Raw genomic sequence first — 19,617 nt, 5'->3', positions numbered from 1 at the left:
TATATATATATTTTTTTTTTAGTTGTAGTTGGACACAAAACCTTTATTTTATTTATTTATTTTTATGTGGTGCTGAGGATCGAACCCAGGGCTTCGCATACTCTAGGCAAGCTCTGTACCTATAAGCCACAGCCCCCGCCCTTAAAAGGACTTTTTTTTTTTTTAAATGTTCTAATTAGTTACACATGACAGCAGAATGCATTTCAACTCACTGTACACAAATGGAGCACAACTTCTCATTTCTCTGGCTGTACAGGATATAGAGGCACACCATTCATGCAATCATACATGTATATATAGAGTAATGATATCCATTCATTCCACCATTCTTCCTACCCCCATACCCACTCCCCTCCATGCACTCCTTTCTACCCAATCCAAAATTCCTCCATATTTCCCGAGCCCCACCCCTCCCCCCATTATAGATTGGTATCCACATATCAGAGAAAACATTGGGCTTTGGTTTGGAGGGACTGGCTTATTTTGCTTAGCATAATATTCTCTACCTGCATCCATTTACCTGCAAATGCCATAATTTCATTCTTCTTTAAGGCTGAGTAATATTTTTTTTTTCCTTCCTTCATTATGTCCTTCAAATTTCATCTCTTCTTTTGGAGTTTTGCTGTTGATTGCCTACTTTAAAAATTTATCATTCTATTATGTTGGTTGGTATTTCTCAGAATTAATTCAGCATTGCTTAATGTATTTCTTTCTACATATGTCAAAGAATATTTCAAGAGACACTGCCACTAAAGAAATGCCTATATATTGTATTCATTAGGTTGCTCAGGATCCTCCTGGATGAAGATCTGTGTAAATACAACAATTATGTTGAACTGTTTCAGATATAGGGAATTCAATATTAATGTGGAAGATTATTATAATAGGTAGATAATAGAAGAATGGAAGAATATATAATAGTGGTTTTTATGTTTCTCCTTGCCCTTCAAACATGGAGATTTCATATCTTTTCAAAACTTTGTATAATTTGAACTTCTTCCCAACAGTTTGCAATATCATGTTGCCTCTACTAATCTTTGTTTCATAATTAAAGCTCTTATCATCATCATCATCTTCTTCATCATCTTATTTGGAACAGACAAAACGTGGGGTGTTGGTATGGGTTCACACCTTTTTTATAGCTTAAAAGCTAGAAAATATGCTCTCTGAATGTCTGTAGTGTTTATGTAATCAGTACCTAAGTTGCCAAGCCTTATTGAAAACAGCTGGGTGCCTGCTGCCTGCCTCTCCCTTTGTTGGAACTGTTGCCAGAACAGGTAGTCAAAAATGGAAAGTAAGGGAAAATTCAGGCATCTGGGGTGTCTCTCAGAAAAGCAGCTGTGGCTTCCTTAGGAAGCAGTCATTGTTTCCCATCAGCCAAGACTGTGTATACCCTTGGGTCCAGTTCTGGCATGGCTGGCCTAGTAGGATGCAGTTTATGACTTGGGACTTATGCGAGAAACCATTTGGGCAGTCCCATCTCTGGCAGAACACAGAGAATTCCCCCAACCTGCAAGCCATATGTGGGCTGTTGGCTTTCTATTAGCCTACTCTGGGAGGTTCCCATATACTCTAATCATCCCTTTGACACAAGCAAAAACACTAGGAAAGGGCCTTTTCAAAACACATCTTTCCAAGATAGACTATCCTATTTTTAAAACTAGACATCACTATATTTTTCTATAAACATGACATTTTTTTCTTCTAAAAATGAATTTGTTTTAAGAGGTGTTCTTTTTGTTTCCTAGATAGAAGACAAATACAAAAAAATATTTTTGATGACACAGTAAATATCCTGGATAAGCAGTACTGAATGGTATTGTGCATGTGTAAGCACACATTCTCCTACATTCTGTTTTTGCACATCAAGTTTTAAAAATCGTTATCTATGTGAGAAAACTTAGGCTCTTTTTTTTATTATGTCAGAGATGCTAGAAGCATTTGCTTTGAATACACTGAAAGATCGACGTGCTGTTGTGATAGGATTATTGGGGAAAAGGGCTGGTTGCCACTCATTTAGCACATAAATGGCATTTTGGCAAATTACGACTGAATGATATCATTGATAATTTTTGTCGAAACAGTTCCAATTTTAGAAGATAAATGTTTTAAATTTATGTAGTCAGAAATAAAAGGGTTGAGAAAGGACTATCACTTTGATTTTTAAGCTATGCATTGTATTTCTCACCATTAGAGAAAGTTCTATTAGGACCCTTAAGGATTATGATTAATGTAGCTAATTTTATTCAAATATTTTTATTTTCAAAACATGCGGGACACAAAACAATTTTGTGATGGTAAGCATACTCAAAAAAATTAAATAAAATTTTACTTAAAATTGTAATCATAACATTTTTGCAGGAATATGGAAGTAAAAATAAATTTGAATAATAAATTTTTAAATTCACTAAATTATACTTTAAAAAAAAAAGAAAAAGTTCGGGGTTTAGCTTTAGAGCATGGAATTGTTTTATTCTGAATGGTTCACCCATCTCTAATTTTAATAAAGTCTTAGTACAGACTCAAACTAGGTAACAGTAATTAAGTGCCTTGTTATTTATTCTATTATTATTTTGTTCCCAACTTTTAATAAACTAAACAGGCCATCCTAAAAGGTTTTTGATTGCCTTTTGTTTTTCTAAAATTTCATTCTCAAATCTATAAAAAGGGAAAAAATGTGGCTCTATGGTAAGTACAAGTGAAGGATTATTATAGAAAAATGATTGTATCTGGAAAATATGCTATCTTTCCTGATTTCCCCAGCACAGTTGTCAGCATTCCCCATAACTTCTCTCCTCACAAATGATACGTGATCCTTTATTTATTTGACTTTATTCAAACTCTCTTTATGTATCCTTACTGTTTCTCTCCTGTAGTTAAAGAAAAGGTGCTACAAGGTCTTATTCTTCTATGGTATTAGAAACTTAGCTAATAAGAAACATAAAATCAAGCATAAGTTTTAACATGGGACATGTTCTGGTCACCCAGTGAACATAAATCCTGTCTCAGTGACTTTGCTTCTCTCTTAATTTTTCTCTATGTGGTAGTTGAGGTGACCTAGGCATTTCTTTGTCCTTTTGACAAACTTCAAACTTAAAAACAACGACAACAACAAAATCTAAAATCTAACCTGGAAAAACTGAGGAGGACACCAGGATATGGAGACTATACATATCAAAATGTAAAGAAATTTTCCTGGGGAAAAAAATCAAAATTGAAATGTATCATTGTTTGTAAGGAAAAGTAAGAATCCAGTGATTAATCAAAGACAGTGTTAAAATTGAGATTAACAGATTGCCATACTCTAAAAGGGTTGGCAATACTGGAAACTTTTGAAGTTGTACATCAGTAAAGATACTTTTATTCAAACTCTGAATTCAAAGATGAAAACTCCACAGATGTTTTTGAGAAAAGTAGCATGTATTTTCACTTTATGCTAATTATGGTTTATACAATTTTAACCAGATGGGTTTGCATGCACGGTAGCTAATTCATGCCAACTGTCTTCAAATATGTTCTCTGGATTGTAGGTGGGCTTTAGAGACCTCGATGTGATCTCTAATCTTCCTAGTAATGTTTATGATTTTCAAGTATTACACTGGTAGCTCAAATGTGTTCTGCACAGACAAGATAGTCTTTAGGAATATTGTTGAAAAGGGTGGACCTTCTTGGGCAGTTTAGACTTTTAGAAGTGAACAAACTATCCTCCAAAAGAGAGACTCAGCTCTGGGGAACTGAAGAAGTGGTTGAAATGAATGATACTGCATTTGTTGTGTAAATAAAGAGGATACTTTTTAACTCTAATTATGTGTCCTTTGTCTCTACTGAGTAGTAAAATAGTTAAATATTGGATTTTTCAGTTTTTAGAAGTCATCTAAAGAATTTTAAAACTCTCTTCTAAAGTTTATTTTGTGTTCTTATAAAGCTTGATTATGGTATATCTAGTATATTCTCTTGTTTAAAAATTAGGATCAGTAGATATTTTATGACTGTTTATATATATTTATATATATAAATATAAATATGTATATATGGAAATTCACATGAACTTTCTTTTTATATTGCTTTTCATCAACTAAGAACTTTAATATGTATTTAAAATTTAACATTAAAAATGCTTATTTTAAAAATTAAGTAATAAGTTCTCCTACAATTTTACTTTTAAAATAGTTGTGATTGTATTTTTGTTGAATAAGGCATAGAAATACACAAAAAGAAAAAAAAATGTGTATAGTGTCTGGAAATTATTTCTCTTAGAATTTTGTTTGCCTCTTTCCTCATATGACTTATTTTGGTTCTCTATATACTATACTGAAATTAAGAAAAAAAAATCTCTATTTCTTTTTAGTTCACATTTATTGCTAAGTTGTTGCAAAATCCTCGGGGGAAAATGTGTACTACCTAATATCTTTCTGATGTTTTAATTTCAAAAGGACCTTCAGTACATTTGGCCTCAATTTATGTTCCAGTAATATTTGTGTTTATTTGCTCTTTTGAAATAATAAGAAATAGAGATATTTTGTAGCAATTCAGGATTGATTTCTCTTTGAGTTCTTACTGTACAGCAGATAATGGTCACCTCTACCAAGGCCAAAACATTGTGTTAAAAATTATATTTTGAAAGTAGTGGGTTTTATTTTACTTTGAATAAATTTGATAAAAAATAATGCATGTTTAATGTGTTTTCATTAAAACAGATTTTGCTATAGTGATTGTTATAGTCCTATTTAGTAGTAGTCAGTTACCTAGTGTTATGGACCTCATTGTATCAAATAAATAATTTTTAGGTAAAATATATTCTGGTATTTTATGATTTGTTAGAGATAATATATATTCCAGGGGAATATTAGTAATTCAATATAAAAATTCAAATTTAGCTGTAAATTTATAGTTAATTAAACAATGATTTTTATAAAGTGATTAATCCTGTAATCTTCCCAAGAATGCTATTTGATATTTAAAATGATTCAAGTTCCTTCCTTGACAAGTAGAATAAGCAGCTCTACCTATCAACAAAATGATTTCACTCATTTGACATATTCATTCCTATTATTGCCAATTCGGGATGCATATACAATTATACTGCTGCTGCCAGTAGGCATACATTTAAATGAGACATCTCAGTATTTTCTGTTTAAATATTTATGATAATAAATACATGCTTGAGAATCAAAATAAATTTAACTATTTTCAGATATTTTGTTTCTCTTGTGAATAATTCAAGTACTTTAAAGTTTTCATTAGACTTGTAAGTTTTTGTAAAGGTTAAATGACATAAGAAGCCTTTTTTATTTTATCACCTCCATAAAAGCTATGGGATTTTGCTACATAATTGAAACTTCCCACTGCTCAGGGTAACATTTTTTTCTTTTCTTGTTATGTCATTTATTAATAAGTAGAATGTCTACTCAAACCAGCAAACACACGTATGTACATAGACACAACATAAATCCACTAGCTTTATTTGTAATTTGAAGGTTTAAAATTTGAGGGCAGGCCACATGCACACAAATACCTCCTCTGATTCTCTTATCTCTCCTTCACAATTGGATGCCTGATTTGCTCTCATAAGCGCCATATCGAATAAGGCCTCTGAAAGACAGACATACTGGGAGGAGCTACAGAATAACACCAGGTCCCACTGGTTTTAATATGGACTATTGCTCAGATTAGCCACCTGCCAATTGATGAACTTTTTGGAAAGAGGTGGTGGAAACAGAGAGAGCATCTGTGGAGGGCAGAGTTCAAGCATCAGAGTTGAAATCCCTGGGAAGCCAAGGAAATAGCCTGAAGACAAGGGCCACTAATGATGTGTTAGTGCAAGGAGAGTTTGACTCTAACAATGAACTTCCTCTGTTTCATATTTTGCATCCAGCTGCTACAATCATGGGACTTGCCCAGTCCTAGGGGGAAAAAAGTGTGCATTGAGTTTGTATGTATCTGGACCACATATCTGTAGATTAGAGAAGAATATTGCAAAAAAACATTTTTTTAAATGCTAAAATTTCCATTTATTCTTCCACTAACCAAAGTAGAGATTCTGCTGGCTTCATTTTACAAATATTTGATGGAAATATGTGTTAATGAAATATTATCTAATGTGACACATTTAATATAAACATGGAAACCTAAAATGAATAACTTAATATGAAGGCAAGAGAAAGGTTAGACATGGGACATTTTTAAGTGGAGCGCCTACAATAACCAATGGTTGGGCCCATGTTATGTAATTTTGAGTTAGAAAATTATTTATGTAACATATTTAAATTTATATATCTATGCATATATAAAATATAAAAGCAGTAAATATTCCTTGCTTGAATATTTCTAATAGCACAGGGTGAACATTTCAGGGTCATATATATTTTTAGAAGCATATTTTATTTCTATCATTTCATACCAGTCTGGGTTTCAATACATAAGAATTCTAATTTGTATCCTCAAGATATTATGAAAAGGTCTCAGAAACCTAGAAGTTACTGATGTTAAAAAAAAAAAAAAATCTAAACACCTGGGTGTGGTAGTGCAGGCCTGTAATCCCAGCTACTCAGGAGACTGAAGCAGGAGGCTCACAAGTTCAAGGGTATGTGTGCAATTTATTGAGATCCTGTCTCAAAATTTTAAAAAAATAAGAGCTATGGATGTAGTTCAGCGATAGAACACCCCTAGTTCAATCCCTATTATACTCAAGCAAATACAGGTGACTAAAAAAAGGAAATAAATTTACTATGAATGTTCATATTTATGGAATGGACTTCATTTATAGTGTCTCACAGTTAAATTTTCTGTGAGACACTATAAATGTAAAGCATGATCCCAGCTCTAATATTTGGTAGTTGTATGATTCCTCAATAAACTACTTAAAAGTTGACTTTCCATTGCCTCATCAACAAACTTGATACCAGTTCACTGAAGTTTGTCATGATAGGTATCATAATCTATTATAGACGCCCAAGACAGTGACTGGCCTAAGCAAGGGTCACCATTGCACATTACTGTCATCCAATTCTGATACATCAGCTTCAACTGCTTTACGTCTTTAGGGAGGGATAATGCACAGGAGCCTGAAACAGATAAACAAACCAACTGAATAAAACTGCAAATTTAACCCTGAATTTTTGGTAGGAAGATGGAGAAATTGAAAAAAGGGAAGGTCTTTGTGAGTGTATTTGGGATCAGGACTGCAGGAAATAAGGACTGTAATTATAGTTTCAAAGGTGGAAAGACTTGGTGGTAAAGTGGAGGACTAATAACAAAGACATAAGCTAAAATTGCTATTTTCATTCTGTATTTAGGTCAGAATTTTAACTATTACTGGGAATCCAAATAATGTTGAATATTAAATCCAGATACAGATAGTCTGAAAGGGACTATCCATTCTTTTGGAAGTGGTGAAAAGGAAAATATGACATACAAACTTTTACAGTTTTTCAGGTTTCACTGAAATAGTTCTCCTGAGCCTCCCCCCATGGAGATAATCCTGTGACCATAGACACCATATTCAAAATTAATAAAAGCTTTTATTGCCAAATATATTTTTGGTCTCAGTAACTTGTGCAATACAAAGTACCTATTAGTTGCTCAAAGAATATTCTGGATCCAAACTGATTATAGATTTGATGTTATAGATTTGTCATCTCTGTCCCCTTTGAAAGGTTGTCTTCTTGGTTATCTTGTCATCAGTAAACCATCTTCAGAGACAAGAGCAACTCACTGCACAGGTCTAAGAGCTTTCACAAATACTACCCTAATCTTGGTATTATTTTACCTGGCACTACCATGAGGAATCCCATGAGGTCATTCCTCTTGAATTACAGTCAAGAGTAACAAAATGAAAACCAGCCTTTAAATATATTGTACTTGACTTCCAAGGCAACTCCATAATGTTAATATTATTCTTGACTTCTGCTTCAATATAACTGCTGGCTTTCTTTTTTAGTATTTTTTTCATATTATGGGTATTTTAATCTGAAAGGAATGCAGGGATTTGAAGAAAATCATCTAATTGTCTGATGTGAAGGATAAGGGTTGCCTTATCCATAAGGTAGAACCATAAGGTTCAGATGAAACCAGGCAGTTCACAAAGCTAAACATTAGTGTTTGGCAGGGTTTTGTTGTTATTAGTTGTGGTGGTGATGTTCTTTCCCCCTATTCAGGCCTTAATAGGAAGCACTGTGCAATTTAAGATATTTTCTGTGTATTAATGGCTTTCAGCTAATGGCTTTGGCTTCATCTCAGTCTCTAACCCCAGAACGCTCCATGCCTCCGTCTTATTAGTAGTGCTCTTCCTTTGTGCACTCCCATGGATCTTCTAGGCATAGTTATCATCTTCCTAGCCAGAGGCAACTGGCCATATTGTAATAGCTAGGAGAAGTATTTTGCACACACACAAAAATTTTACACATGAAGAAACTCTCACACACCTATCCTAACAGCTAGCTGTTTGAGTATTGCTCTCTTTCATCATCTCTCTAATATTCACCCCCATAAAATGGAGATCATGAAGTAATTTTAGCTTACTTATTGGAAAGTAGGGAGAGGCAAGAGGAAAGGTTTGTCTAGTGAAGCCTGATGGTACAAAAACTACCCTCAATGCACAGATATATGCATTATGGGGTCACGGTATTCAGGTTACATGGAATGAAAAAAATCCTACAACTGTAATTCTTTCTGAGGAGGATTGTGTACTGCTTCTTGCTAAGATAACTAGAAACCAAGAGAATTGCATGGATAATTTTTGGTGATTTATTGTGAGTGTCTGATGTTACTTGAAAGCAAGGCAACAAACTTGATGCACTCTGAGGTTACCTATTATAATTTAGTTATGTCTTCAACTTTAAAAAGAATTTTACAGCTAGATTTATGTTACTAAGATTTTTTTAAAAAGAAGGTAAATCAGCCATGATGCTTGAAACCAAATTCATATTGGATGGAATTCATAATAGGCTAGATTATATTGCCTCCAAGAGGAACAATGTTTTAATTTCTCCTTTTCTAAAGGCTTCTTAACTATTTAATCAATGAGAGCTTTTCATACAACATATACAACATGCAATATCCCCAAATGCCAGAACAAAGTTCCATTTCGTTCAGTATCTTACTCAGATAGGCCCATCCCTTGAAATGGCCCAGATCTCTGAGCATAAGGGAGAAGAAAAACACAAAAACAAAACATTTTACTCCCACTCCTGTCTTCACATAACATGTTTTAAGTTAAATTGGTTAAAAGCTGTGAGTGAACAATTTCTGGATTTAGTTTAACTAATTTAACTGTCTAAAATGTTTATGTTTATTTTCCCCTAGGAAATATTTGCAACTCAGTGGAACAAAAGTATTAATTCAATTTTTTTTTTCTTTTTATGTTTTATTTCTTTAGATTTTTTATTCCATTTGCATAACATTCTGGGGAGTAAGAAGCATGAAACTTCTTGCCACTGGTCCTGGGAAATAACCTAAGTGTACACAGCACTCTTGTTTTAATCAATTTTCCATAGCCACAACATACTTTCACTGAATATGGAAATGCAATTATCTTATACAATGCTTATAGGGATGATTTCTCTAATGAAAAGTAAATGTACTTACTTATCCTTGCTTTTTACATTTATTATTTTCTATTAAAGTCAATTAACAATTACTTTCCTTTTGCTCTACCATTGAAAAGCAAATGATTTCAAATATACTGATGTTATATTTACTGGTACTATCTATGACAATGCATATAAGAAGAAGGGAGGAAATTTACCAACAGTAAAGAGGAATGGATATTGAATTTGTATTGTTCTATTGTTGGATGCTCTTTTTTTTTTTGATGTTTGGTAAAATTATGCTTAATACAGATTTGTAGTCAAAAAGACATACTACAGTAGTTATTTGCCTAGGACTGCATTTGCCTTTGCAAACTATGTAATGCCAAGTGTAATGATGCAGAAAAACATCATTGAAATGGAAATGAATGAATCTGACAGAATTGGTTTGTTCAACAGACTAATTTGTGATACATATGTCTAATATGTTTGCTCAATTTTTTTGGAAGATTGAGGAGCATGAAGTAATTCTATGTTATTAAAAATTGTCAAAATATTGTTAATAAAATTCTCTAAGTAAATCTGCACAAGGCATTGTGTGTATGTTGATTATTGGGAATGCAAAAATTGCCAAGCATTTCACTAGGTGGGAACTGACAGACTCATGCAAAATGAGGCTTAGAGAAAAAAGATTGAAAAAATGTTGGGGAAAAAAAGTATTTTCTTTCTCCAATATTTTTTAGATTTCGAGTTACAATTTAATAGTAAAAGGAACCAGTACTAAACTGAAAAAAAATGTTGTCATTCATTGAGCTTTGATTTTATTGATTACTGGATTAAGGAGATTGATCAGTTGGTTAGCCTCATTTAATAAATACATTATCAAACAATGAACAGAAAATAAGTATGGAACTATTAAAAGAATCAGACTGCAGGTGTCTATGTAGGCTCATGATGCAGGACTGATGAATATTTAATTTTCAAATTGGAATAGCAATAAAAGATTAAATTTTGCATGATGGAAAAATTACCAAATTATATCTCAAGCGTCAGAAGTAGGGTTTGGCTTTACTTCATTCATCTTTTTTATACTTCTTAATTAAACACAGAGTTAGAGCAAATAGTTAAGCCCATAACGAATATTAAATCCTACTTTGGTTCATTACTAACAATTCTTGCTGGACTTTACATTTATAGAATCACATTGCAGCAGGGAGCCCTCTACTGGCTTGAAATTACTGAACATAAAGTATAAAAAATTGTCAAGACCCAGATTCTATATTCTGAAGACATTTCAGCTAATAAGTAGCATAATTCAGTAATGACAAAGAAGAGAGACTTTTTCACAAATCTTCAAATGAAATTTTAGCATGTCAAAAAAGTTTAATGGTTTCCCCAGAAGTGATGCGTAAATATGTATATATGCTTGATATATGGGCTTTATAGGAGTAATCTAAAAATAGGTTTAATGATGGAAATAAATAATTTAAAAGATCCTTTTTTCAGTTTTCTTTGAGTAAGATCAAACTTATCCACATTTTCTTTTTTCTCTCTTGCCTTTATTCACTATGACTGTGAATAGTCTTCTTTTATAAATGCAGATATTTTCAAGCCACAGATTTTCCAGCCCTGTGAAAGTAGATGTGGTCCCCAGATAAATAGTGTCCCTATGGTCTCTGTGCACTTTATTCTTCACCTTCAGCCCTGCTAATTTTCCAGCCTAGTTTTCTCTTTCAGAGCTCTTAACACATGATGACAGATAATATAACTATTAGTAATGTTGTAAATTGATCTTGAGTGATACCATGTAATTTATGTTTACTGTTGACTGGAAGAATTTTAATTTTTTCTCCTTTTTTCTCTCTCAAGAGAAAAGCATTAAAAATAGGACCCATCACTAACCTGCCACTTCTAATAGAGAGATGCAAATAGCGTTTGCAAATGAGGACAGTTTTGCTAATGTACATAAAAATGGGAAGGAGCATTTACTTATTGAGTAGTAGTATATTAGCAATGTTTATCTAATTTAGCCTCTAAAACCTTGTTAATTAGGTGCTGTTAATACCATTTTACAGAAGAGAATTCTGAATCTGAAATAGGTTAAATAACTTAAATACAATAAATGGCCATTTTTTTTTAAAACTCTCTGAATTCTGAATTCAAAGTTCATGGCATATCTATGTTTCATGTTATCAGATAGCCAGAGCAAAAATCTTTATAATTGTGGTTTCAGGGTTTTCTGTTCAGAGTATTTCCCATTTAATTTGATGTTCAAGGTACAAAATAAAGTTTGAAGGATAAATATTTTGGTTCTAGGATTAGTTAATAAAGTAAGTGAGTTCTGCACTTCTAAACTTCCTACTTAAGAATGGTAATGCCCTAGTTTATTAATAGGCTTGCCATATGTATGTGAAAAAGCCATCCCTATACTTGGTTTGTCAATTTTCTCTAGAATTATTCCCATTTATATGTCATTGACTTCACCACCATCTCATTTCTTCTAATCATCTTTTTTAAACTTAGTTAAACCATTTCTGGGACATGATATTCAACAATATGTCAATCCATAACTGTGTATCAGATGTTCAATTAATGACCAAAATATATGAATTTCCTCATTATATTTAACATTATCAGTTTGCATTACTGTTTATTAGAGGTTTCCAAATTTCACTCTACTCGTGACATATAATTTAATGCTTAAGAAGGAACTGCAATAGGACCACTGAGTGGCAATCTTTAAGGTATGGTACATACATGTTAGTGTATAGAATATGATTTACTAGAAAGCAGTGGTAGTAATTAAATGAGCCCCCTTTTTTATGTCTCCTTTTATTTTCTCAAACTCATAGCCTGCACAATCCCTCCCTTTGAGAGACAGTACACAAATGCATTTTAACTCACTGGTAAAGTCATGCTAGATGGGACACTCAGCCCCTAAGGACAGCTAGCTCCTTCAGGAAAGGCAACAGATGCTAAAAAATCATTTAATCATGGCCCCATCCATCACTCAAAACATTAGAAAGTTTTGCTTAAGCCTGTACAGTAGTCTACAAGATGCAAAAAGTCACCAGACTACAAATTTGCATTGATGAGCACCCCCCATTAAAAATGCATATTTAATCAATTAGGTATTGAATTTTTCTCCAAGAAAATTTATGCTATGTTATGAGGATCACAACATTTTTGTTCTGTAATATAAAAGCAAAATTTTGGTGTATTACAGTGTGATGACAAGAGTGGTATTCTAAATTAAGAAACCAATGCCAGAGAAATTCTTTCAAATTATTTGTTAGACATATAATTAGTAGTCATGTTCCAAAAGGCATATTCTCAGCATTAAAAATATTTTATGTATGCAGAGTTTTAAACTACCTAGACAATTGTTTGTTGTTAAGATGTTAAACAAAAAAGACTACATCAACACAAGGATACATTTTGCTGCCAGATATCAAACAAAATTTAGAACTGCATGAGCCCCTAAAGAACAATTTTGTAAGTCAAACCCAACTCCTTAAATAATATAAAAATTTGGGGTAGAGTTCACTAAATTTGGTTCCACTTTCTTCAAAGATTAGTTGGAAATCCTTATACAAATATCAATGCATAGCGATAGAGTTTCTCAGGTCTCAGAGCTGTTAGCAATTTTTAATTATTGACAATAAAGCTTGTAAACAAGAGCTAATAAAATTTATCCCTACAAATATAAGAACTCAAGAAATTAATAAGATATCTAGTATCATGAGATTTTATTCTGAAATCATATGATTGAGTTGGAGAATATCTCCTTTTTAAGAATTTAAAAAATATATATAGGGATAGATTATATATATATATANATATATATATATATATATATATATATATATATATATATATATATAATATATGAATATGTGAAGTTTCTAAGGGGATAAATTTAAATTATATACTGAAAAGGAACAAGATCTAAAGAGGCTACAAATTACCAGCATCTAAATCTACTAAAACATGTAAAAAAGACAAATTACTTGATAAACTTTTGTTTTTAAAATATTTTTGAAGTTAGTTATTCTGAATGGAATCAAAAATGCAACATCTGTGAGTACTGCTTGACTCATTAGTTTAACTCTTTCAATAAGAAAAAAACAGAACAAAATATGCATTTGCCGTGTTTTTCTAGGTTCAGATGCACTTTGGTAGGTATACACACTATTTTCACATTCAAAAATGTATGGAGAAAAGTCAATTAAAGTGTCAACACTTTTGAAGATATTAACCATAAGATGAAACTTTGAATAACGGTAATGTTATGAGAAAATTCAAAATAATAAAACCGTATTGGAAATAACATCTTAAAAACACCACTGAAAAGCTATTGGGCATGGGAGTGACTAAGGAATTGATTAAAGCAGTGAGTATGTATCAAAAATAATTATTCTGAGTATGTTATTTTTAATATTCTGGATTCTAGATTATCAGTGTGAAGTTTTTTAATTTGCTTTGATCATATGGTTTGATTATATTTTGAAATATTTTTATTTTTTGGAAGAGTTTTGAACATAATTTAATCATTATAGTGACCAATATTATGTAAGCTGTTTATATGTATCCTAAAGACAGGAAAATTGTTCCATATTCTTTAGCACTAATAGACATGTCTATGTTAAAGGGTACTTGTGATATGTTATATTCTAAATATATTGATTTAATAAATATAAGAAAGAATGAGTTAGTGCCTAATAAAACTTTTACTAATAAAAACTTTACTAATAAAATATTAATAATAATTTATTGAAACCCTTGAAAGATAATGTTTTTGATCATTGGTCAGCTTTGAGTATCTATTTAAAGCTCATCATGGTGGTGATGCCTATAATCCCAGCCACTCAAGAGGCTAAGGAAGAAGGATCAAAATTCCTGGTCAATTTCAGGAATTTGGTAAGGCCCTGTTTCAAAAAATAAAAAGGGATGAGGGTGTGTTGCCGCGATAGAGGGCCTCTAGATTTAACCCTCAGTACTAAGAAAGAAAGAAAAAGAGATAAGGGAAGGGGGAAGGGAAGGAAGGAGAGAAGAAAGAGTAAAAAAAAACCATTTAGTTTGACTAAGGCATTATGATGCTCTCAGTGTTACGACATTTAATTGCTCAAAAGCTTCCTTTTGAGCTTGTAATTGTTGATCTTCCATCTGAAATTTAATGTCTCACTATATAAGAAATGATTCTTTTTTCAGTTTATTTAAAATATAAATTTATGCAATATACATGGGGTCATTTTTGAGCAATTTACAATATTTTTCCTGGAAAGAAATGACATAATTGGCAATATGAATATAGCAAATAAGTCCTAAAGACAGGTTTTTGTGTGGTTGTGAAAAACCAATATACTAATTGTATTTATATTTTCACATCAATTACTAGCTATCTGACTCTGATCATAGATAGAAAGTGGCTGAGAAGTCCTTAGAACTCAAGCCTCAGAACCCAGTCTGGTTGTCTGTTATCTTGATATCTGTAATGGAAAAATGGAAGCCCTAAATCAGATGATGCCCACAGTCTCCTACAACTCTGATGATCCTATGAAAGGTAAATCCAACTTATTTCTGTATCTTAAGATACTTTTAAAACTATATTTCTTATCAAATTCAGACTTTTCAATAACTTAAATTACATCAGTAATAATGAGGTTTTTCCAATACCTTCATTAGAAGCAAGTCAATGGGGACAATTAGAAAAAAACATCTGCCAACTAGGGAATGATGATGCAAAAATTATAATTTCCTTCATCCATTTAAGAATCTTATGTGTGCTTATTATGGCCACCACATTTTAACCTACTAGTTGATAAATTACTTCTTTGGCCTTCTTTTCACTGTTTAGGAGTAAAACATAAATAAGTAAGAATCTCAGGTAGGTCCTTAATAAGCATTTCCTCTGGTATTACAAGCAAACAACTTCTCAATGCATATCTCATCTGGAAATCTTGAGAATACAGACTGTGCAAACAACTCAGGATATTCAGGTCATCTGGTACATGTGTATGTGAGTACACTGTGGAACAGCAGGGAAGGTCACAGAACACAAGGTAAATCACTTGCTTTATCAGGATAACATTCGGGTTTTAATTTGATTATTAATATGAATGATAAATAACATTTAAAGAACTAGTAAAATTATTCAGAAATGTAAACTGTCAGCTTAAAAATACAACAAGGAGTTGCTTTCCCTATTCTTACCTCTCTGTGCTGGAATATAAGACAAGACAAGATCATGTATAAAAATTAGCTCTACTTAGGTATCTCGATGATTAAAAGTCACTGACATATCATATTTCCCCATGGAACTCTAGAATGGTATAGAAGGTCAAAAGCATCAAAGATGTTGCTGATAGGAGAGAGGATGTCGTCCCTGACATTTATTGGCAGATTTAAATTCAACCAGCAGTGATTATAGTATAAAGTTAAGTTTTTCTTCTAGCTCTCTAATGATATGGAGCCTTTGAATTTTTTATAAAACTAGATCTTATTTTCTCAAGTGTTTGAGAAAGAAAAAGAAATTCTGAAGAAATAACCTATCAGCTCTTTTTTGTTTGTTTGTTTGTTATCTCCTTTAGGATACCTTGTAAACACCTATTTGTAAATCCCATCATTAACCAGGTCAGGTTTTTTTGTTTGTTTGTTGGTTGGTTGGTTGGTTGGTTGGTTGGTTTTTACAGTTCTTAAAACTCCTGGATTTCTTAAAGATTTTAACTGGTCACCTTCTCTAGTATTACTGTGTCAAAATTCTCAGGAATCCAATATCCATATAAATGTTCTCTCTAGTACCTTAGCATTTCAGGTCCTTGTGATCTTTGTCCAAAAGATTGTGTCATTCACTTTAGGTCATTCTTGCTGCCATTTCTAGGAACAGCATTCCTGCCAATGCCTTAACCTCAAAGCATTCCATTATCTTACCACTTCTTCCCCTCTTTCAAGCTCACTCCCTTTGGGATTCCACCACCAACATCCGCCCCACTGAGACATAACTACCATGTTTTATTTGTCTATCTCTTCCTCATGTATTTACTAATTTTCATAAATTTTTCAATTTCAAGGTCAATTATAATGATTGCTCTTTTGGTCTTATTAAATCACAATGCAAATTTAACCCAATTACATAGCTCCTTTATATGTGCACCCTTGTGCATGAATATAGTTAGAGAAATATACAAAACAATGAAACCAGTCTCATCTATTCCTGATTACATATGTCACGTGAGCTCTTAATTCTGTCCATGTGTCATCCTAAACTCCCCCAGTCCATATTCCCCAACAATAAGTTCATACTCCTCAAACTTTCAGCACATTCTTGGTGTTGGTTGACTAAACTCCTTCTTATTTCACTGAATTAAAAAAAAAAAATAGAAGCCACCAAAGAGAACAGCACCTAGCTAATGACATCACCCACATCTCTCTTTATTAAACAATACCCAGGCTCTCATGGCTAACCTCTGAACTTCTGTCATGAATCCCAACCACCATAGCCTCTATGGACTTGGCTTTAGTAATCCTACACTTCCCTTTATCTGCCCCACCATTTCTGTTAACTAAAGTGCTGTTTGTCGTTTCCCTTCAATTTTAAGAAAACTGTTCCTTTGTCCAGCTTCTATTCCAGTTAACATTATATGTCCCATCACTTTATCCCAAATTTCATTCACACCATTGTCTATAATTAGCATTTCTAATTTTCCTCCTCCTATTTTTCCTTGGACACACTTTAGTCATGACTGCCTCTCAGGAATCCACTGACATCACCCTTATCAAAGTCAGCACAGTGCCAATGTGAAGTCCAACCTTAGCTCATGGCACGGCCTTACTCGACTTCTCAGTGGCATTTGACACTATCACAACTTTGTCTTTTTGAAATACTTTCTTCCCTGAGTTCACAAAGCACTGCACTCACTTCCTCTTTAGTTGAACATATGGGTCCTTCTTGCTGGGTTTTTCTCATCTCCACACTTTTAATTCTTTAGTGCTCAAGATTTAGAACTTAATCCTTAAATATTTTTTCATATTTGTCATATTTATTCCCTGGGTATCATCATCCAATTTCAAAGAACTAACCTCATCTATAATTCAAACTTACCAAATTTATATCTCTAACTATAATTTTAAAGGCATATTCATTTCCTTATTTCCTTTTCATTCATAGTAAGAGATACAAAATACAACATAGAGTGCCAGGCACTGTTTGTTAGATTGTATAAATAGCTTGCTTAATCCTCACAAAAAAAATATGGGTGAAAAATAATAACCTAATTTTCAACTTAGAAAACTAAGACATTAAGCAACTTACTTGAAGTTATACCACAGGAAATGGCATGAGTCTAAGCTTGGGCTTTCTGGTTCCCAAATCTATATTGTTGTCCCCTGTATTGTTCAATAGTTAAAAGGCACCTTTCAATGTTGGCAGTGGGGCTCCCATTGTTGCCTCAAGGTCTTTAACCAAATGCCACCTTCTCATTGAAATTTTGGCTCACTGTGTTTATACACCCATGCTTTCCAAAGAAAATTTCTGTTTCATATCTATTATGCTTTAGACTTACTTATTTTTTGTTTTCTTCACTAAGTGTCCATAAAAACAACAATTATTATTTTCTTACAGTTCTCTTTTTTCAACTTCTAAAATAATAGCTAGCATATGGGAGGTGCTTGATAAATATTAATGTACTCATTAGTTTTTTAAGCCTGGATATAAAACCTTAGAAAATCTGAAACTCTTTCAGCCTCAGTTGTAGCTGACCTGCATTATAATATTTGCCAACCAATCCTAAATTCAAAGATTATAGGAAACAATAAGGGACAGACATTCTCTGAACTTGGGGTTCTAAGATCTTAATTTACTCACTAAGAAGCTGATGAATATTTGAGAGTTTAGAAGATGAGAATAAGAGAATTTCCATGGAGAGTTTGTGGGATATGAATTTCCATTTGTCACTCCCTCCACAGGGGAACTGTATGTGGCTCTTTCTCTTTGGAATCTGATAAGAGCTTACTCTTCATTCTCTGAAGTTTGTGGCTTATTTGAATGGACTTCTGTTTGTCCTATATCTGTTTAGCTAAGTGACCAAAGGCTGCATTTGGAAAGTTGCCACACTCATAGGGGGCTTCCTTTGCAAGCTCCCCAAGCACTAAAAGGAAGCAGAGGGTGTGAGAGCCAACATGACACATGGGAGACACAGTGTTGACCCAGAGATGCTGCAGATGTAATGCTAGTTGCTGGTGAGAGGGTAGAGCCAGAAGCTGCAGTGTGAGAGGTATCATCCTTGTCAGGAATTTACCTGATTGGTCCTATTGGGTAATAAGTTGTAAACATTACCAGGGTAAGGGAGAAACTGTGAAATCAGAGGTAGCTAGCAAAGTCCTTTCTTGACCCTTCTTCCTTCTGCTTTTACCCTGACTGTGCTCTGGGCTTTAGGAGAGAGAAGATTTGGCAGAGTAAAGACAACTCAAGATGAAATTCCCAGGACACAACAAACTCTTCTTTCTCCTTCTCTCTTTTCCACAGATACATCCTCACTTGACACTTCACACCTACAGCTGGGCAAATTGGGAGGACAGGAGCTGCTGAGAAAGGAGAAACTCTAATAAAGTTTGCTGGAGATGATGATGTAGCAAAATGGAAGAGGGCTTCTCTGCATAGGCAATGCCATGGGTTAGATCCCAGCACCACATACAATCAAAAAAAATTTTTGTTTTTCAAATATAGATATTGAGATATAGTTCTGAACTGAGAATTTTTTTTAATTTAAGGAGTCTTATTATCAAAGAGTAATCTCATAAAATAAGAATGTTGTACAAAGTACATGTATGAAGACTTGAATTGGATGTAAACATACTTTATATACAAACAGAGATACAAAAATTGTGGTATATATGTGTATTAAGAATTGTAATGCAAAAAAAAAAAAAAGAATAGCATTACCTTAGATTAGGTAGAGGGAAATGAAGGAGGGGAAGGCAGGGGATGTGGGGATAAGAAAGATAGAAGAATGAAGCAGACATTATTACATTATATATGTGACTGTATGACCAATGTGATTCTACAGTATGTATAATCAGAAAAATGAGAAAT

At 33.0% G+C, this 19,617-nt stretch overlaps 1 protein-coding gene across 5 annotated transcripts in view; it reads left to right on the top strand.

Annotated features, from left to right (window-relative positions):
- The window catches only part of Agmo (alkylglycerol monooxygenase), a 336,057-nt gene extending 316,672 nt beyond the window's left edge, over positions 1-19,385 (top strand). For 2 of the 5 annotated variants that reach the window (XM_048799643.1, XM_048799647.1), the window contains exon 14: positions 9,377-9,483. Coding sequence is in view for 2 of the 5 variants with exons in the window: in XM_015498116.2 (XP_015353602.2) it covers positions 9,377-9,451 (75 nt within the window). In the remaining 3 variants the exon portion in view is untranslated. Of the gene's footprint in view, positions 1-9,376; positions 10,115-19,050 lie in introns of those variants that run through there. The other 3 variants (XM_048799642.1, XM_015498116.2, XM_048799641.1) reach the window with 3 other exon arrangements.
- The last annotated feature ends 232 nt before the right edge of the window (positions 19,386-19,617 follow it).

The sequence above is a fragment of the Marmota marmota genome, unplaced genomic scaffold (assembly GCF_001458135.2).
Source record: "Marmota marmota marmota unplaced genomic scaffold, marMar, whole genome shotgun sequence".
NCBI classification, from domain to species: Eukaryota; Metazoa; Chordata; class Mammalia; order Rodentia; family Sciuridae; genus Marmota; species Marmota marmota.
Note: the sequence above shows the minus strand (reverse complement) of the source record. Positions and strands in the feature narration are given on the sequence as shown.